At 42.8% G+C, this 21891-nt stretch overlaps 1 protein-coding gene across 1 annotated transcript in view; it reads right to left on the bottom strand.

Annotated features, from left to right (window-relative positions):
* Positions 1 to 203: 203 nt before the first annotated feature.
* Positions 204 to 21891, bottom strand: part of ireb2 (iron-responsive element binding protein 2) — a 65937-nt gene continuing 44249 nt past the window's right edge. Inside the window, exons 13-22 of the mRNA XM_060853735.1 lie at positions 18411 to 18546; positions 17716 to 17800; positions 17069 to 17225; positions 16846 to 16970; positions 13266 to 13370; positions 8249 to 8391; positions 6411 to 6558; positions 6186 to 6308; positions 5900 to 6085; positions 204 to 1073 (exon numbers count right to left, since the gene is read on the bottom strand). Of these exons, the coding sequence (XP_060709718.1) occupies positions 963 to 1073; positions 5900 to 6085; positions 6186 to 6308; positions 6411 to 6558; positions 8249 to 8391; positions 13266 to 13370; positions 16846 to 16970; positions 17069 to 17225; positions 17716 to 17800; positions 18411 to 18546 (1319 nt within the window). The 3' untranslated portion in view covers positions 204 to 962. The remainder of the gene's footprint in view (positions 1074 to 5899; positions 6086 to 6185; positions 6309 to 6410; positions 6559 to 8248; positions 8392 to 13265; positions 13371 to 16845; positions 16971 to 17068; positions 17226 to 17715; positions 17801 to 18410; positions 18547 to 21891) is intronic.

Genomic DNA, 21891 nt, shown 5'->3' with positions numbered 1-21891 from the left:
GCCTCACCCCATGAATGGAGAAAGTAAAAATGCAGGCAGTGAACCAGCAACTCAACAGTAATCTCCACTCTATTATACTAGCCCACTAAGCAGAGCAATGATTCATTTGAGTAACTTCCTTATAGTCTTAATATGAGGATCCATATTTTGAGCGCTTTGAGGAAACTGGGCCTTTCATAGCATAGCAAACAGTATGATCCAGATTTTATCATTTACTTGTTTATTCTTACAACCTATTAAAAATGTACAATTCATCAGTAGCATTTGTACAGTAGAATTACTACTGAAATACATTTGCTTGGACACCTATCATACAATACCAAATAGTCTGACGGTTTCTTGCTGCTTACACAGACAGCAAATAAAATCTCAAAGCATTTTTTCCACAGTGCTTCTATTCCAAGTCTTTCACTGTTTATCAGTTGTCCCCTCCACTTCCCACGCAGATAGCCCTGCTTCACAGTATTTGAATGCTCATTGTCACCCGTTGTTTTAAAGTTCAGAAAACTGAAAGCAGTGAGGCTGAAACATGATAAAAGCGGGATTTGAAAAAGATGGAAAGTCAAAAAAAAATCCCACATCAACAAAATCTTGTCTGGAGAGAGGCAGTGGCACACTGAATGAGCAATGTCATTTCATAGTATATCTCCAAATGTGAATGAGTCCGTGTTGCGACACACACATTTAAGTTACCAAAAAGTATGAAAAATGAATACAGTGATTATAGGATCAAAAGGCAGAAAACAGGTGTACGCGCAAGGCAAGGACTCCATTCATATCCAGTCTTGAGGTGGAGACAGACAGTTCGGAAGCATATAGTAATTCTAACATGAAAGACTTCCAACAGTTAAATCCTCCACTCCAATAGCACTGAACGAAAACGATATCACCTGTGAACCGGAACCTCATCCATGTTTCCATCACAGTTGCGTTGCAGATGACGTCAAAAGATGCAGAAACTATTATAACATCTTTCGAGCAACATAGTTCAAAATGCCTCCTTGCTTGTAAAAGGTGATCTCCATTTCATTGTCAAACTTAGCTATGGCTTTGAATGCCTTTCCTGTATTTGTCTGTAAGACAGAATTTTTAATATCCATTTTAGACCATGGGACAAACAAAAGCACACTTTCATTCTTCTACTGATTAACTTTTGTGTTCAAAATGCTGAAAAAAACATGGATAGCAGCAGTGGACAGAGAAAGGGAGCTCATGTTTCAGGTTGATGCACTATCACATTAACTCGACCCACAAATGCTGCCTGACCTGCTGAGTGCTCACAGCATTTTCTGGGTTTGCTTCACATTTCCAGAATCTGCAGTATTTTATTTCAGTTGCTAACCAACATATTAAAAAAAGTATTTGAAGTGGAAATCACATGCAGCAGATTATCAAAATGTCCAAAGGCAAAAGTGAGGAGTGCAGATGCCAGAAACCAGAGTTTAGATTAGACTGGTGCTGGAAAAGCACAGCAGGTCAGGCAGCATCCGAGGAGCAGGAAAATCGATGTTTCGGACAATTGCTGATGAATTGATCTAAACGTCCAAAGTCAGTCCAGAGAATGTGCACTATGCACGAACCTATCCTCATTGGAATTAAGGAGAATGAGAGGTGACCTTATTGAAACAGACAAGATTCTAAGAGAACTTGATAGAGTAGATGTGGACAGAGTGTTTTCCCTTGTGGGCATAATCTCAGACTAAGAGGTCATACGTTAAAGATAGCTGCACGGTGGTTTAGAGTGGCATGGTGGATTGTTGGTTAGCACTGCTGCCGCACAGCACCAGTGTTGGGTGAGTTGACATGGTTTGCCTGGAAGCCATTTTCCTAATCCAGCTGAGAAACTATATTCTGTCCCCAGAATTTTGCTGGCTGTGCATTCCTTACTATGAGGTAACGTGAAAGGTAGGCCTTATCTTCCTACGGTATCAAGTTAGTGTTTTTCCCACTTTGATGAATGATCAGTGCAGGCTGTAGAACCCGTCAAGCAGACACAAGCTTGTCAATTAGTCCCACTTCCTTTACGGGTTATTGCCACTTCGCGGTGATTCAGCTAATTAGGGTCATCACTGCTTAGTGTGAGCAATCTGCGCAAATAGAACAAATGGTGATACCATTTGTTCTGTCCACTCGTGGAATGCATAATGGTGCTTTAGTTTTGACCCTAATGACTAACCTCTAATTTAGTACCAACTTGTAAGCATACCAAACTGTGTAACTAATGATCAACCCCTATCTGCTTTCTCTATATAATCCTGTAGTATCCTGATGTACTTCAGAATAGCACCGAGTCACAGTTAGGACGGTGAATTCCCCATGATATACTGTGTAATAAACTCATCAGTTCTCAAGGTCTGAGTCTCGAAAGTTTTATTCAACAGCCAAGGACCCGGATTCGATTCCAGCCTCTGGCAACTGCGTGAGTTTTCTCCAGGTACTCCGGTTTCTTCCCCTGGTCCAAAGATCTGCAGGCTAGATGGATTAGCCATGAGGAATGCAGGGTTACAGGAATAGAGTAGGGGGGTGTACCTAGGTGGGATGCTCTTAGCAGCTTTGGTGTCGACTCAGTGGGCTGAATGGCCTCCCTCCACATTCTGTGAGAAGATCATGATTTGTAGAATTCTTTACTGCAGACGGCTGCTGAGATGGGGCTATTAAGCATATTCAAGGCTGAGATAGTTTTAATCAGTAAGAGGTTTGAGCGCGATGGGGAAAAGGCTGGAGAGAATCCAGTTAGGATTATAAGATCAGTCATGATCTCATCGAAAGGTACAGCATCTTAAAGGGCTGAATGGCCCAATCCTTTTACATTTTACGGTCTCAGTCTAGTTAGGACATCCTGAAGAACCTGAGACAGTCTGACGTCCCTCAAACTTCTGCCCATTTCATGTCTCCCTTACCATCCCACGCCTGAAGGATGAATGCCATATCTTTCAACCCCATGGCAATCAATGCGGACTTCACCAGTTTCCCCATTTCCCCTCCCGCCACCTTACCCCAGTTCCAATCTTCCAGCTCAGCACCACCCTCATAACCTTCCTTCTTTCTTCCTTCCTACCTATCCACTCCACCCTCCTCCCCAACCTATCACTTTTATCCCCACCTCCATCCACCTACTGCACTCTCAGCTATCTTTTTCCAAGCTGCACCTCCCTCCATTTAGCTCTCCACCCCGAGGCTCCCAGCCTCGTTCCTGATGAAGGGCTTTTGCCCAAAGTGTCAATTTTCCTGCTTCTCAGATGCTGCCTGACCTGCTGCGCTTTTCCAGCATACTCTAATCTTGATTCTAATCTCCAGCACCTACAGTACCCACTTTCCCCTGACAAATCTCACTCTTAACTACACCTGGAGAAGCAAAGAAGCAATACAGCAGGTTCTGTGATATACCTGAAGTGGTGACATTTTAGAGAGATTCTGGACAATCAGATAACTTCTGCAGTTTTATCACAGGGAAGATCAATCAGTCCAAGATCACCCACAGCACCTAATTTTAGGATTAATGCTGATACTTTAAGAGCTATAATAACCCATTATATTTAATTTAAACTGCAAATGATCAAGAAATGATCAGTCCTACCATTTGGGTTTTGAAAGTAACAGAGTCACAAAGTACACTTTATGAGCTGTCTCAAGATTGCTACTTCTCATTTTTAACCTGGCTATGAGTGGCTGAGGGTTAAATACTGAAGGCCAGAACTGGAAATGCTATATATGTACGGCAACTTGATTTAGACTCATGGGAGGCCCAAATAGAAGGGGAGAAACAAATCAGTTGCTTTATAAGCAACTTAACTTTCTCAATTGGGAAATAAAAGGCAAGTGCGGTAAAAACTCCATCCCATATTCCCAATTCCTTCGTCTCCGCCGCATCTGCTCCCAGGAGGACCAGTTCCAACACCGCACAGCCCAGATGGCCTCCTTCTTCAAGGACCGCAGATTCCCCCCAAACGTAGTCGACGATGCCCTCCACCGCATCTCCTCCACTTCCTGCTCCTCCGCCCTTGAGCCCCGCTCCTCCAACCGCCACCAAGACAGAACCCCACTGGTTCTCACCTACCACCCCACCAACCTCCGTATACAACGTATCATCCGCCGTCATTTCCGCCACCTCCAAATGGACCCCACCACCAGGGATATATTTCCCTCCCCTCCCCTATCAGCGTTCCGCAAAGACCACTCCCTTCGTGACTCCCTCATCAGGTCCACACCCCCCACCAACCCAACCTCCACTCCCGGCACCTTCCCCTGCAACCGCAGGAAATGTAAAACTTGCGCCCACACCTCCTCCCTCACTTCCCTCCAAGGCCCCAAGGGATCCTTCCATATCCGCCACAAGTTCACCTGTACCTCCACACACATCATCTATTGCATCCGCTGCACCGATGTGGCCTCCTCTACATTGGGGAGACGGGCCGCCTACTTGCGGAACGCTTCAGAGAACACCTCAGGGACGCCCGGATCAACCAACCCAACCACCCCGTGGCTCAACACTTTAACTCTCCCTCCCACTCCACCGAGGACATGCAGGTCCTTGGACTCCTCCACCAGCAAAACATAACAACACGACGGTTGGAGGAAGAGTGCCTCATCTTCCGCCTGGGAACCCTCCAACCACAAGAGATGAATTCAGATTTCTCCAGTTTCCTCATTTCCCCTTCCCCCACCTTGTCTCAGTCGGTTCCCTCAACTCAGCACCGCCCTCCTAACCTGCAATCCTCTTCCTGACCTCTCCGCCCCCACCCCACTCCGGCCTATCACCCTCACCTTGACCTCCTTCCACCTATCACATCTCCATCGCCCCTCCCCCAAGTCCCTCCTCCCTACCTTTTATCTTAGCCTGCCTGGCACCCTCTCCTCATTCCTGATGAAGGGCTTATGCCCGAAACATCAAATTTCCTATTCCTTGGATGCTGCCTAACCTGCTGTGCTTTAACCAGCAACACATTTTCAACTGTGATCTCCAGCATCTGCAGACCTCATTTTTTACACCATACTTCTGCCAGGTGGTACTTTATAAACCATTCATTCACTAGAAAATGCAGATGGTTATTGACATGGAGAAGGTGTAATGTGCTCTGCAGCTGTTATATGCAGGCAAACCAGCAAAACAAATCCCCTTTGCGATAAAGCATCGCTGGTTAAAACATTTAGGTCACATCAAGCCAGCAGCACTTCAGATGCAAGCCCTCCTCTCTGACTGAGCTAACATGAACTGCTCATTGTACATAGCATGAGTGCCTCATGCTAGAAGGCGGAAAAGTAAATTGAAGCAGGATTCCTGTTTCAGTGGTTCTGAGGAATCAGCACAGTAGCTTTGGAAACTGAATCAGGATTTTGATGGCTGTGATGCTTAGTGCGGGCAAAATTACCAAAGTAGGCTCACCTGCAAAAGGTTAGAATTGCTCTCCCAGGAGAGAGGGAGAGAGGACGATAGTAGTAAAGAACAGGCACATGGGAACACAAAAATTAGGAGGCCTTTCCACCCCTCGAGCCTGCTGAGCCATTCAATAAAAACATAACTAAACTGATGACGGCCTTCGCTCTACTATCCGTCCATAACCCTGTTCTCAGCCCTTGTTGATTAAAAACCTAGCAATCTCGAATACATTCAAATACCCTAACCTCCAATGCTCTCTGTCAAACAGAATACCAGAAAGGAAAAGACAGTTTTCACCTCCCATGATCCCTCCAGAACTTGGTGAATTCACGCTTTCTTGAGCAAACTAATGTAATAACAGAAAAGCGATGCAAGATTCTTTAAGGAAAATGGGAACCATTTAAAGAGAACATATCCCTTGAAAGCCTTCCCCGAATACTACCTGTGGGTGTGAGCGCAGGCAACAGTAAACTATATCAGCACTAGCTACAAGTCAAGATATAAAATCTTTGCTATACATACTGTTATACTGACTGTCGTTCCAGGGAACAGTTCTTTAGGAATTATTATTGTGTACTGCTCTTTTCCAGTCAGTCCTAATCTGTCGACAGTTTCCTCAGGAAGGAATTGGAGAGGAATGATACCCATACCGATCAAGTGGTTCTTGTGCATCTTCTCGTAACTCTCCGCTAGAATGGCTTTCACACCCTGCAAACATTAGATCACAACAGTAGGATTAAAACTGGCAACTTAAATCCAGAAATCAATGCAGGGCAAATCTTACAAGATATACAGAATCAAGCTTTACCAGTAAATAAGGTCCTTTGGCAGCCCAGTCCCTCGAACTACCTAAGCCGTATCTTTTCCCAGCTAAAATAATCAGTGGACAGCCTTCCCTCTGGTAGCGTTCAGCTGCATCAAAAACATCGAGCTGTAAAGGTAAAAGGCTTCATCAAAAAAGGTGAATTTTAAAAAAGAAAAATGCTAACACTTTTGCTTTGGCTTTAAAGGTCCAAAGATGCGGAATACTTACTGTTTGCCCAGATGGGATGTGTATTGTTTTAGGTGCAGTTTTGCCAATAAATTTATTTAGGAGCCTGATGTTGGCAAATGTCCCTCGGGTCATCACAGCATCATTCCCCCTTCGCGCTCCATATGAATTAAACTCACGGGGTGTGAGGCTAAGTTTAAAACAAAGATTCAGACAGAGTTAAGACTCCTATTCTGTCAACGTTTTAATTTTTTTGTTTCAAATTTCTTGCTAGTTTGAATGAATGGATAATGCAGGGTGGCTGATTGGTAGAGGTAGAGTCATTACCTCCAAAGTGCTCTGATATGAAGTACAGGATGAATTCAGCGAGTCCTGTTCCCTATTGGGACTCAGAGACCTTAATCACAAATGCTGCATCTGTAACTTTCCCATCAGATTCCCTGTAACTACTTAATCTCCAAGTTCAGAATACTCCATTTGTTAACATTCTACATAGTGTCTGGTTTAGTGACTCTGTAAGCACTTTTATGTAAAACAGATATAAAAACAAATGATAACTGCAAATCTGAGTTCCTAAGACTGACCATGCTGCACTCAGGACATAGGGATAGATAGTTTTCAATTGCGTTGATTAATGTTGTTACTTTTCATTGTTATCAGTGCCTGTACCAGCATTCCCAGTAATTGTGTGCATTAAGAAAGCCTACCCCCCCCAACAACAAAAGTCAGCAGACTGACATATTCTTCCCTCAAAAGACCATGAAACTTTCCATGTGAAACTGGATAACTTTTGGTGGGTGAGGGAATTAGGGATATGAAGCCCAGGTGGGTAGTTGGGTGTTAACACACTGATTTGGAAAGTTCAAAGAGACCTGAGCACTTTTGCATATCAGTCACTGAAAGTGAGCTGGCAAGTGTAGCAGGCAGTGAAGACGACAAATAGCATGTTGGTCTTCATTGTGACAGGATTCAAGTACAGGAGTAGGTATGTATTACTGTAATTGTACAAGGCCTTTTGCAGACCACAGCTGAAGTATTTTGTGCAGCCTAGGTCTCCTTATATCTGAGGAAGAATGTTCTGACCACATTGGGAGTACAATGAATATTTACCAGACTGTCTCCTGAGATGACAGGGCTGACAAATGGAGGGAAACTGGAATGATTAGAACTACGCTCACTGGAGTTTACTAGAATGAGGGACATCGCACAGAAACCCACAAAATTCTAACAGAAAGAGACAGGTATATGGAGGAAGAACCCTCCCCAATGATGGGGTGCCCAGATCAAGGGGTCAGCTAAAGGTTATAGGGTAAGGCATTTCAGGACTGAAATGAGTAAACATTTCTCCAAAAAGCGGGGAACCTCTGCAATTCTCTGCCACAGAAAGTGATTGAGGTCAAAACATTGAATGCTTGCAAGGAGGAGTTTAAAAAAATAGTTCCTAGGACTAAAGGGATCAAAAGGCAGTGGAAAACAATAGGAAGAGGGTAATGAGTTGGATGACCATACCAATAGCCATAGCAGGTTTGAAATCCCTAATGGCCTACACCTGTTTTATTTTTTATGTTCTACAATCCAACGCTACACCAGAACAGATTCAAGGTTTCAAATGGTCTCCTCCTGTTCCTCAGAAGAAAATCCCACTCCAAAATGTTTCAACTACTCACAGCTAATGAATTTGCGACCTCACCACTTTGAAGAGAATTTTGTGATCTTTTATCAAACAAATAGATTGCCTCATCTTTTTCTGTCGGAGACATTTTGATCAGAAAGCTTAAGAAAAAGTACTTTCACTCTTTTTTTAAAAAAAGCACCCATTTGGAAGTTAAGAAATTCAGAGTCATTAGAAATACTTTTTATGATTTAAAACAAACACTTACCCATTGCGGGTCAGGTATCTGGCAGCAGCACTGTTACGAGCTATACTGCCTGCGGGTGAGATGTGGTCAGTGGTAACAGAATCTCCCAGGTGTAGCAAGACGTGGGCATTTTCAATGGACTGAGGACAACTGGGCTCTTTGGTCTGAGGACAGGAAAAAGGCCAGAAAGGCAGTTAAATTCACGCACAACAAATACATAACCAAAGGGTGGGCAGAATCAAGATGTGCGGCAGAGAAGCTTAATTGTGACATGTAGCAAAAAGGCATTTTATTCTTTGTAGGTGTTATCAGATGGACAGATAAGTCTGCATGTTCCACAGCATGGTAGCATAGTGGTTAGCACTGATGCCTCACAGCGCCAGAGACCCGGGTTCAATTCCTGCTTCAAGCAACTGTCTGTGTGGAGTTTGCACATTCTCCCAGTGTCTGCGTGGGTGTCCTCCAGGTGCTCCGGTTTCCTTCTACAGTCCAAAAATGTGCAGGTCAGGTGAATTGGCCTTGCTAAATTGCCCGGAGTGTTAGGTGAAGAGGTAACTGTAGGGGAACAGGTCTGGGTGTGTTGCTCTTCGGAGGTTCAGTGTGGACTTGTTGTGCCGAAGGACCTGTTTCCACACTGTAAGTAGCCTAAAAAATCTAAGAGGGAACAATTAAACAATGGCCCAGCCATACTTTCCACAGGGTAGGCAACACCCTTCTTTGAGAAGGTGACTAAGGAAGTGGACGAGGGTAAAGCAGTAGATGTTGTGTATATGGATTTTAGTAAGGCGTTCGAGAAGGTTCCCCATGGTAGGCTAATGCTAAAACTACGGAGGTATGGCATTGAGGATACATTAGAGGTTTGGATTAGGAATTGGCTGGCTGGAAGGAGACAGAGGGTAGTAGTTGATGGACTATGTTCATCTTGGAGTGCAGTTACTAGCGGTGTACCACAAGGATCTGTTTTGGGACCATTGCTTTTTGTTATCTTTATAAATGATCTAGAGGAAGGGTTTGAAAGCTGGGTAAGCAAGTTTGCGGATGACACAAAAGTCGGTGGAGTTGTGGATAGTGAGGAAGGAAGTGGTAGGTTACAGCGGGATATAGATAAGTTGCAGAGCTGGGCAGAAATGTGGCAAATGGAATTCAATGCAGCTAAGTGTGAAGTCATTCACTTTGGTAGGAGTAACAAGAAGATGGATTACTGGGCTAATGGTAGGCTACTTGGTAGTGTGGATGAGCAGAGGGATCTTGGTGTCCATGTACACAGATCTCTGAAAGTTGCCACCCAGGTAAATAGTGCTGTGAGGAAGGCATATGGTGTACTGAGCTTTATTGGTAGAGGAATTGAGTTCCGGAGTCCTGAGGTCATGTTGCAACTGTATAAGACTCTGGTGCGGCCTCATCTGGAGTATTGTGTGCAGTTTTGGTCGCCATACTATAGGAAGGATGTGGAGGCATTGGAACGAGTGCAGAGGAGGTTTACCAGGATGTTGCCTGGAATGGTAGGAAAATCCTATGAGGAAAGGCTGAGGCACTTGGGGCTGTTCTCATTGGAGAAGAGAAGGTTTAGGGGAGATTTGATAGAGGTGTATAAGATGATTAGGGGTTTAGATAGGGTCGACACTGAGAACCTTTTACCGCTAATGGAGTCAGGTGTTACTAGGGGACACAGCTTTAAATTAAGGGGTGGTAGGTATAGGACAGATGTTAGGGGTAGATTCTTTACACAGCGGGTTGAGAGTTCATGGAATGCCCTGCCAGTAGCAGTGGTGAACTCTCCTTTATGGTCATTTAAGCGGGCATTGGATAGGCATTTGGAAGTTATTGGGCTAGTGTAGGTTAGGTAGGATTCGGTCGGCGCAACATCGAGGGCCGAAGGGCCTGTACTGCGCTGTATCTTTCTATGTTCTATAGTGGTAATGTCACTGAAATAAGCATCTTGAACCACAGGCCAATGCTCTGGAGACATGAGTTCAGATCCTACCATGCCAACTTTAAAAATTTGAAAGTTTGGAATAGACTGGAGCGCTGTGGTGGGAGAGATAGGGAGGGTATGGAGGACTGAAGTCAAAGTAGACCCGATATCTCTCCTCTTAGGTCTATCAAATTTACCATCTTTAAACGGGAATGGGAAGAAATTATTTAATATTCTTGCATACTGTGCATGGAAGTATATTCTGATGAACTGGGTGTCTGAGAACCCGCCGGACTTGCTGTAATGGCAGAAATTAAATATGGAGCACATTCCCTTGGACTTTTTTTTTACAAACACTATGCACCACACAACAGAATTTTTATAAGACATGGCAGCCCTACTTGAGTTATTTGGTTATGGATTTGTCAGTTATCTTAACTCGGGCATTTGTTTAACCAGGATGGTTAGATTTGTCTAGCCCTGGGCCCTGGAGCGGGTCTCCCAAGTTAATGCGGTATGTATACAATGCTCCTATTCCTTTGTTTGGGAACTTTGCGCTGAGCGTAACTGTTCTGTGTTTTGTTTGCTTTTCTTTCTTTCTTTTTGGTGTTGCCTTGCACAGTGTTGGGGTTTGCTTTGTATTATAGAGTAGGTTAGTAGTTAGCAGATAGTAGTTGTATTGTAATTCGTGGGTTTTTTTTCTTTATATTATACTGATATTTGTTACTGATTTTTTTTCAATAATTTTATATGTTTCGAAAAGTTAAAAAAAATTTGCTAATAAATATATTTAGAAAAAAGGGTTTGGAATAGAGTGTTATCCTAACAACAATCATCATTAAAAAAACCCATCTGGTTCGCTGATGACCTTGCCTAATCTGGCCTATATGACTCCAGACCCACAGCAATGTGGATGAATTTTAATTAGAGATGCGCAATAAATGCTGGCCTAGCCAGCGATAGCCATATCCTGTGGATGAATAAAATAATCTAGTTGTTCTAAACAGGGCTTTATACAGAAAACAATCGGCAGCAATGCCCATAACCTGAAATGTAATGCCTGTCATAATACTGGTGGCTTTGAACTCAGATCTGGCATTAATTTAACACAAGTCTAAAAGCTCTTAGCACTTAGACTACTGAAAGCCTTCAAATTGTTAACTGCATTTTAAGTATTAAAAAAAAAGTCTTGGATTCAAAAGTATGCACAAACATCATGCTCTTCCAAATGAAGAAAAATACTAAATGAGTATTTTTGCATTGAATCACAAACATTAAAGGAAACTCCGTTTGAAATTCAAAATGGTTTATAAGACAAAATACATTTAGGTTAAGTTGTCCAGAATCTTGCATGCAGCAAACTTTTAAGTTCCACTGTTGGATAGGAATTTCCAAGACGAAAACCAAACATTATGAATACTGAACATGAATACTGCTCATGTTTAGGTGGTCTGTAAACCTGTTTCGGTGATTCATGGCAAAGGCTCTTGAATTGGGAATGTCAGATGTCTTCTGAAACGATCTGATGAGGAGAATTTATTTTTCATTCATTTGGGGACGTGGGGCTTTGCTGACTGGGCCAGCAGATTCCACATCTTTTAATGCTCTTGAAAAGGTGGCGGTGAGCTGCCTTGTTGCATCACTGCACTGCATTTGGTGTGCAGACACCCAAAGCACCACTAGTGTGGGAGCTCTGTGATTTTCATGAAGCGATGAAGGATGGGTTATTATTTTCAGGTTCAGTTCAAGTGTAACTTGAAGATCAAATTACAGGTGGTGGTGTTCCCATGTGCCAGCTTCCCTTACCCTTCTAGGCTACAGGGGTTTGGACAGTTCTGTCAAAGAATCTTAGTTGCTGTGGTGCATCTTGTAAAGGGCACACACTGCAGCCACAGAGTGCAGATATGAAGGGGGTGAATGGTTAAAGTGATGGAAGAGATATTAATTGCTTATTCACCCTTGGTTGCTCAATTTATGTAAGGAGTTGGCGAGGCTGCACTTTGGAGTACTGTGTACAGTTTTCATCCCCATATTTAAGAAAGGATCTACTGGCATTTGAGGCAGTTCAAAAGATCCATTAGGCTGATACCTGGGATCAGTTAATCAGGTTCAGCATTTATTTGATTAGAATTTAGAAGAATGAGGGGTGATCTTATTGAAACAAACAAGATTGAGGGTTTGACAGTATGGGTTGAGAGGACATTTCCACCAGTAGTGAAATCTTGAACTGGGGACATTCATGTGAAATTGACATGTGAAAGAACTTCTTCTAAGAGGTTACTGGGTATTTGGAATTCAGAGGATCATGAGTATCTGGAATTAACCACCCCAAACAGTTGAGGAGACTTGATCACAAAGTTTTTAAATAGGAGACAGATAGATGTTTAAGGAGTTAAGGCCCAGAATAGATAAGCTTTGAGCTTATAGAATGGCAGAGTAGGCTTGAAGGGTTGAATGGCCTCCGCCTATTTGTACTTCTTGTGTCCTAACTCAGTGAGCTGTTTTGATCTAGATGGTATCAAGCTTACTGAGTGTTGTAAATCCAAAATGCATCCAAGCAAGTGGATGAGAGGTGAGTTATTTACTGCAGAATTCCATCAATTTAATGTACTCTTACAGTCAAAGTTTTTACATCAGCATACCAGTTAGGTTTCAGATGGGGACTAGAAATCTTCCAACAGTTTCCCATCGTTGTGATACTGGCACCGGATGAATATTTTCTGATCTTTATTACGTCTGAATACAAATCTCCAATCATTTACACAATGTACTCCTCTGCCAAGAGACCACAATCTGATCTTTACGCATTTTTGTGGAAGTCTACTTTCTGCTTAATGACCCAGGATATTGTCTTTTTAAACACCTGATAGCAGTAATTGTCAACTCACCACCCAAGTCTAACAATCATATCCACTGGGCTCAAGTGGAAATCTTACTGAAGACTATAATTGTACTGGTTCAAACCAGCTTATTTTGACCTCTGCTCCTTTTTGACATGTTCAAACATAAGAGGGGGCGGGGGAGGGGGAAGAGAGGGGGAGGGGGAGTAAGGAGTCAAGTTAAAAATAAAGACATACTAATAAATAAGGGAATCACACTAATCATAACATTGGTATCACTTACAAACTTATCAAAAAATGAAGGGCATCTGATATAGGTGGATTTTGAATCCCAGGGGTACAAAAGGGACTCTGGAGCTTCCAAGGTATTCCAGCGATTATTTCCTTTCTAGGGAAAAACAGAATTTCTGCTGAATTCAACTCTCAATTTTGGCTTGTTTTAAAATACACATTCTTTATTCATGGAATTTTTCTTTAGTCCAGTAATAATCGGGAGCAAAAGGTTCCTCATTCAGGCATATATTATTCAAACAGTTAAACAAAATACAAAGTTGTTTTGTCTGATTAAATTTGCTAGAGCCTTTTCCCAACCAGCTGGATAACGATAAGCATCGAGGGAAAGAGTCAGTTCAGAAACTCAACTCTCACAGCTACTTAATGACTGGAGCAGTTAAGACAGTTTTCTTAGGAGATAATAAGTCAGAGTCATGCATCACGGAAACAGACCCTTCAGTCCAATCAGTCCATGCCGACCATAATTACAAACTAAACTAGTCCTACACATGGCCCTTATCTCTCCAAACCTTTCCTATTCATGTACTTATCAAAATGTCTTTTAAACATTATCACTGTACCCACATCCATCACTTCCTCTGGAAGTTCATTCCACACACAAACTACTCTGTGTAAAAATACTGCTCTAAATGTTTAACCCAGGTAAGTGCGATGCATTAACATTTGATCTCCCAAAGTGCAAAGGAAAAGCATACAATTAATGGCAGGACTCTGAACAGCATTGCCATACAAAGGGATTTTGGGATCCTAGTCCATAGCTCCTTGAAAGCAGCCACACAAGTAAATAGGATGGTAAAGAAGGTGTATGCCATGCTTGCCTTTATTGGTCGGGGCAGTGAGTACAAGTGTCACGAAGTCATGCTGCTTTATAAGATTTTGGTTAGGCCACATTGCATTCAACTGTGGTTGTCACATTACAGGAAAGGTGTGGAGGCTTTGGTGAGCACACAGAAGAAATTTACTAGAATGCTGCCTGAATTAGTGGTTATGAGATATTGAGAGGGGCTGGGCAAATCACGTTTTTTTCTCTGGAGGGAGTACTGATAGAAGTTTATAAAATAAAAAGAGGCACAGATAAGGTTAGCAGTCAGAATCTTTTTCCAAGAGTGGAAGTGTCTACTACAAGAGGGCATGCGTTTCAGGTAATGGGGGCAAGTTCAAAGAGGATGTGAGAGGCAAGTTTGTTTTTAAATAGAGACTGGTTGGAGTCTGGAATGCGTTGCCAGGAGTAATAGTAGTGGAGAAAGTGAGGTCTGCAGATGCTGGAGATCAGAGCTGAAAATGTGTTGCTGGTTAAAGCACAGCAGGTCAGGCAGCATCCAAGGAACAGGAAATTCGACGTTTCGGGCCAGAGCCACCATTCCTGATGAAGGGCTCTGGCCCGAAACGTTGAATTTCCTGTTCCTTGGATGCTGCCTGACCTGCTGTGCTTTAACCAGCAACACATTTTCAGCTCAGGAGTAATAGTAGTGGCAGGTACGATACAGGCTTTTAAATAAGCATATGAATAAACAAGAAATAGAGGGATATGGGCAGGCAGAAAGGATTAGTTTAATTTGGCATGATGTTTGGCACAACACAGTAGAGGCCAAAGGGCCTGTTCCTGTGCTGCACTGTTCTATGTTCTAAATTACATCTGCCACTCTTCAGCCAATTGACCCAACTGATCAACACCACCTCAGAATCTTAGATAACCTTCTTCACTGTCCACTATGATCCCAATTTTTGTGTCATCCGGAAATTTACTCACCACACAAAAGCGAGTTCAGCACCAATCTCAAGCCAGCTCTGATGAAGAGCCATGTAGACTCAAAACATTAGCTCTCTCTCCACAGACACTACCTGATCTTCTGATTTCCAGCACTTTTTGTTTACAATACAGATGCCAGCACCTGTAGTAATTTGCTCCTACGTAATGACTCTAAACTCTTATCACACTTTTGAAAAGCTCCCATTTATCAGATGTCCTTTACCTATGACCAGTCCACTCCAAACAATTTTTTCAAAGTTCTTATTTCATATGATTAAAATTTGTTTTACTTCAATTAAAACCTTTAATTTTTAGGAAAGGCTTATCTTTTTCCATAACTATTTTATAACAAATAGAATTATGAAGACTAGACTCAAAGCGGTCTCCTACTAACACTTTAGTCACTTGCCCTATCTTACTACCTAAGAGGTCAAGTTTTGCTCCTTCTGTATTCTGGGTAATCCAAGATAGAGGAGGGGAAAAATTTCTGGCTCTAAGAGTAGCTCCTTTTCTTGAGGTATTGGAGGTGATTTCCTCGAATTCCAGGAGCGGCAATGACTGTTGCATTGAAAGAGACAGAGAGGGGGAGAGAGAGGGGGGGAGAGCGAGAGCGACACAGAGAGAGAGAGCGCGACACAGAGAGAGAGAGCGCGACACAGAGAGAGAGAGCGCGACACAGAGAGAGAGAGCGCGACACAGAGAGAGAGCGCGCGACACAGAGAGAGAGCGCGCGACACAGAGAGAGAGCGCGCGACACAGAGAGAGAGAGCGCGCGACACAGAGAGAGAGAGCGCGCGACACAGAGAGAGAGAGCGCGACACAGAGAGAGAGAGAGCGCGACACAGAGAGAGAGAGCGCGACACAGAGAGAGAGAGAGCGCGACACAGAGAGAGAGAGAGCGCGACACAGAGAGAGAGAGCGCGACACAGAGAGAGAGAGAGCGCGACACAGAGAGAGAGAGCGCGACACAGAGAGAGAGAGCGCGACACAGAGAGAGAGAGCGCGACACAGAGAGAGAGAGAGCGACACAGAGAGAGAGAGCGCGACACAGAGAGAGAGCGCGACACAGAGAGAGAGAGAGAGCGACACAGAGAGAGAGAGAGAGAGCGACACAGAGAGAGAGAGAGTGACACAGGGAGAGAGCGACACAGAGAGAGAGAGCGACACAGAGAGAGAGAGAGCGACACAGAGAGAGAGAGAGCGACACAGAGAGAGAGAGAGCGACACAGAGAGAGAGAGAAAGAAAACCTGCACATTTACTGCCTTTGCTGGTTGAATTCGTGTATCGCTGGACATCGGAGTGCATCTGGGAAAATTAACAAACAGTGAAATTCACAACTGATCTTGGAATGAGCTGCCAGAGGATGTGGTGGAGGCTGGTATAGTTGCAACATTTAAGAGGCATTTGGATGGGTATGTGAAAAGGAAGGGTTTGGAGGGACATGGGCCAGGTGCTGGCAGGTGCGACTAGATTGGGTTGGAGCAAAGGGTCTGTTTCCATGCTGTACATCTCTATGACTCTAGTATTAACATTTACATATTAATAAAGAAAATTTTCTTGAAAGCATTTAACAAATTCTTTGAGAGGAGACTTGGTGGAGGCATTAAAAATCATGAGGGGTCTGCTTCCACTTGTGCAAGGATCAAAAATGAGGGGTGTGCACTTCGATTTGGCTCACAATCAGATCAGCCAGAAATTTATCAAATGAAGAACCAAGCTCAAGCAGTCGAATGACAGACATCTGCTCCTCATTACTATGTAATCAGGGTCTCTTGGATTTTCACCTGACCCGAATAGTTCAGCCATGATTTGACCAACCTCTACTTTTACTCTCAGTTCTTGAAACATGGACGGGATCACTTCTTGTTCCTCGACCTGATGGATCTCTTCCCTGCTGGGCCAAATATCACGCAGGTAGATTGCCTTCCCTTCAACGTTTACACCTTGAAAGTAACAGCAAAGTATTAAGCTTATTTTATTCAAATTAACTAAAGGCAAAGAACTTAATGGGCAAAGATCCACCAGTTGATCAAACACTCACCTAAAGGTTCCTTTTCAAAGTCAATGTTAACTGTGCCAGCAATGGCATATGCTACAACTAATGGAGGACAGGCGAGGTAGTTGGCTCGAACACAGTCACAGAGACGGCCCTCAAAATTCTTGTTTCCAGAAAGAACTCCACATGCCACAAGGTCACCCTGTAGCATACGGAAAGGGAGCGAGAAAAGGGAGGGAGACAGAAACTCTGTCAGTAACTGAACAAACTTTCTATCTTCTTGCATATAAACACACCAACAGAGCAGAAAACGATAGAATGGAAAACAGTTTAAACTTTAGAAGTGAGCAACTTCCGAGGGAGTTTCAGATTTTAAGTAGTAAGCGATCCAGATGCGGTAACTGTAACAATAATGATGTACTTGCACCTTCACAGAGACTCAATGGAACTAGAATAATTAAACTTTTAAAAGTGCTGAAAATTCTTGGGAACTTGTTCCTCAATGTTAGTTCACAAACATTTCCAAATGTTATTAATAATATCGCACATTTTTTCCATGTACAATTAAATCATTAAGGAGGTCTTAAGTGACATTTGGAAATTTGATCTCAGTAGATGAATATCATCCACTGTTGTAAAGGCTATTCCCCGTGGGGCAATAACATTTAAACTAAGCAAACATCAGATTTTACCTTTTGGATACCAGCAACAACTGATTCTGGCAAGGGAGCAGTATTCCCAACGCAGGTAGCACAGCCGTAGCCGATAACTTCAAACCTATTTCAAAATAATAGACAAATGTTGCTTATCCTTTGAAAACACACATTACAATTACCATTGCAGAAGCGTCAGTGATCATCCATCCCAATTGATGCATAACTGTTTCGTCATTGGGATGGTTTATACATATAAGTTGCCAGTACTATATCAATGCCTAGTACCAGTTTTTCAACAAATGATATGTGCATTGAATTTCCACAGATGTGTTATGTACAGACCGAAGAGAAGAATGTTATTCCTCGAATGTGTCCATTTGTGAAAAAGGGGAGGGGAAGGGGGAAGACTCTGCATTCAACCTTAAACCACCTTATTCTTGTACGTTAGCTGCAGCTTAATCATTCTGTTCTCCCTGCATGAACTTGATTCGAATATAGTGTTCAGTACTTCTGACATTTATAAACAATATCATGTCTCTCTCTCTCTCTCTCAGAGCAATGAAATGTATGTTTGAAGTTATAAAAGTTACAATGGACCCAAGTACACATTGAGAGAGTGAACTCGAACTACCATGAATAACACAAATAGTTAGTTTCTGCTCACTTTAACACAGGAAATTAATTCAGAATCACCTTTATTTCATTAGCCTTGAGCATTTGAAAGCACCTACCCAAGACTGTGCAGGTAAGGCAGTACACCACTGGCATTCAAGTAATATGTCACCATCCCACTTCCGGGAGACAGGCTGGTCTTGATGTAAGGTTTAACAGACAGGCCTGCCTCAATGGCCTTTTTGGCTAGTAAACCTGGTGGAAACAATTGAACTTTGAATCAGTTTGCATTTTAGGAAGAGGGGACCTAATTTCTATGCTTATAATGTAACCGGAGTGAGGAGTGTCAATTACAAGTTAAAAAAAATTGCATTTATATAACATCTTTTTCATCCACATGATACCTCAGAGATTTTTGAATCTAACAAATACTTCTTGAGGCAATCACTGTAAAGTAGGAAGCATGACTCAAAGGTGGGAATCAGGGTCACTGAGTCATTTTATGCTAGAGGTGGATACATTGTCAGCAAAGGAAATCAAAGGTTATGGAGAGGCATGACAACATAGAATTCAAAATACAAACAAATCAGCTATTATCTCAGGCTTGAAGGGCCGCATGATCAATTTCTCCTCCAAATTCATATGTTCATCCATGACGGTCAGTTTGTGCACAGCAAGCTCTAATAAACAGCAAATCTGTAGTACTGTGCCCAGTCTGCTCATGCTGTTATGGGAAGGATACTATTAAGTTGGAGAGATTTCAGAAGAGATTTATCAGGATGTTGCCCGAACGGAAGGTTCGAGCTATTTAAAAAAAGGCTGGATAGGCTGCAACTTTTCTGCTGGAATGTAAGAAACTGAAAGGTGACTTTATAGAGGTTCATAAAATCATGAGGGGTACAGATAGGGCTAATGGTAGGTGTCTCTTCCATGGGATAGGGGATTTCAAGATGAGGGAGCACATTTTTAGGGTTTGTGGAGAAAGTTTTAAAAAAGACATGGGGACAAATTGTTTACAAAGAGAGTGGTTTGCGTGTGGAATGAACTTCCTGAGGAAGTGGTGAATGTGGAAACAATTGCAACATTTAAAAGACACTTGGATAAGTACATGAATACAAAAAATTGAGGGATATGTGCCAGGAGCAGGCAAATGGGACTAGTTTTGTTTGGGATTATATTCGGCATGGACTGGTGGGACCAAAGGATCTGTTTCCATGCTATATGACTGTATGGCTCCATGAATTAACCAGAAAGCCTGATGTAATGATGCTGATTGAGGCATATATATTTACTGAGACACTGAAGATCTCTCCCTCCCACCCCAATGAACCTTTATATAGCTCCAGGAAAACATTTACGAAGGGTGCATCCACTGAAACGTCTGATGAAAGGTTAACTCTGTTGCTCTGTCCAGAGGCTGCCAAACGTCAATGTATCCGGCAGTTATTTCAGATTTCCACTATCCAGCATTTCTCTTTAAAGTCTCACCAAAGCAAAGCACCTCCGACAATATGATACCCCCGTACTGCACAGGAGTGCCAGCCTCGATTTTGTATTCAAGCCCCTGGAGTGAAACTTCAACCGGCAACATCTGACTCGGAGGCAAAAGTGCTTATCAAGATTGAATATGCCAACTGGCTACTGACAAGATAATGACTGATTTTGGGATTTATGCACAAAGACATGCAGATCCCACCGTACTATAAGACCATAAGACAAAGGAGCAGAAATTAGGCCACTCGGTTCATTGAGTTTGCTCTGCCATTCAATCATGGCTGATAACTTTCTCAACCCCATTCTCCTGCTTTCTCCTTGTAATCTTTGATTCCCTTGACAATCAAGAACTATCTATCTCTGTATTACATATACTCAATGACTTAACCTCCACAGCATTCTGTGGCAATGAATTACAACAGATTCACCACTCTCTGGCTGAAGTAATTTCTCCTCAATTCTGTTCCAAAGGATCTTCCCTTTATTCTAAGGTTGTGCTCTCAGGTCCTGGTTCTCTTGCTAATGGAAACATCTTCCCAACATCCACTCGGTCCAGATTGTTCTGTATTCCGTAAGTTTCAATTAGATTCCCCCTCATCCTTCTACTCAGACTTACTTATGTTCTGGATACCTCCCCAGCTATGGAAAAATCTGAACTCTGCCTATTCATTTAACCTGTCTGTACACCTTTGCAGACTCTCTGCCTCTTCTTAACAATTTACTTTCCTATCTTGGTGTCATCAGCAGATTTAGCGATCACACATTTGGCCCTTTCACCCAACTGTTTTCATTTAGATTGGAAACAGTTAAGGTTCAAGTTCTGATCCCTGTGGCACTCCACCACTCTCAGCTTGCCAACTGCAAAAAACATTCAGTTATCTCTACTTTCAACCTTTTATTAAGTCATATTAAGTCAAGTAAGTCTATTACGTGAAAACCTCTACCTTCGCCTCTATCAGTGCACATATTGACGTAGAGCTCTGGGCCCCAACACAATTGCCTAAAGTATCTTGCTACACAATTTTAACACTTATGAGTCACACAGCAAACCTCCCTGCAAGGATATTGGTGCTCGAGGATTGTGATTACTTGGTATTACTCCTTGTGCTGCATGCTAGTAAGGCCAGAAAATAGGAGATAACGCAGTTGAATGCATGGTTAAAGAGGTGAAGCAGAAAGAAGGGTTTCAAATACCTGGATCATTGGGATCTTTTCCAGGGCAGGAGGAACCTGTACAACGAAGACAGGTTACATCTAGACTGGAGTGTCATCAAAATCCTTACAGGGAGATTTACTAGTGCCACTCAGGAGAGCTTAAACTAAGTGTGGCAGAGGGGTGGAAACCATAGCAGTAGGTCAGCATGTGCAACATAGGTATATTATAAGCCAAGTCTAATAGGAAGAACAACAGGGCCAGGTTAATGAACACGGCAGGATTGGCGGTCTGAAGTGTATTTATTTTAATGCAATGAGTATAACAGGTAAGGAAGATGTGCTTAAGGTCTGGATTAGTCAATGGAACTACAATGTTGTTACTATTATCGAAAGAAGGGCAGGACTGGCCACTCAGCGTTCCAGGATTTGGATGTTTCAGGTGTGAGAGAGAGGTGTAAAAGGGTGTGCGAGTTGTATTACTGATTAAGGAGAATGTTGCAGCTGGACTTAGAGAACAGCTCAAGGGCTCATCAAGCGAGGCTGTATGGGTAGAACACTGGAATAAAAAAGTTATATTCACTATGATGGGGTGATACTATAGGCAGCCTAGCAGTCAATGGGAAATACAAGAACACACATGTAAGCAGATGAAAAAAGCAGGGTGATTTTAACATCCCCAACATTGACTGGGACTCTCTCAGTACCTGGGGTTTAAAATGGGACAGAATTTCTTAGATGAATTCAAGAGGGTTTCTTAAAACAGCACGTAGATAGTCAAAACTCAGGAAGGGACCATATTGTACTGGGGAATGAGCCTGGCTGGGTGATCAAAGTTTCAGTGGGAGAGCAATTCAGAAACTGTGATCACAATTCAGCAAGCTTTAAGATAGTTATCAATAAGGATAAGACTGGTCTTTGGTGACAGTTCTAAATGGGGGTGGGGGCTAAGTA

Source organism: Hemiscyllium ocellatum, chromosome 42 (genome assembly GCF_020745735.1).
Source record: "Hemiscyllium ocellatum isolate sHemOce1 chromosome 42, sHemOce1.pat.X.cur, whole genome shotgun sequence".
Classification (NCBI taxonomy): Eukaryota; Metazoa; Chordata; class Chondrichthyes; order Orectolobiformes; family Hemiscylliidae; genus Hemiscyllium; species Hemiscyllium ocellatum.
This window is presented reverse-complemented; position numbering and strand designations above follow the sequence as displayed.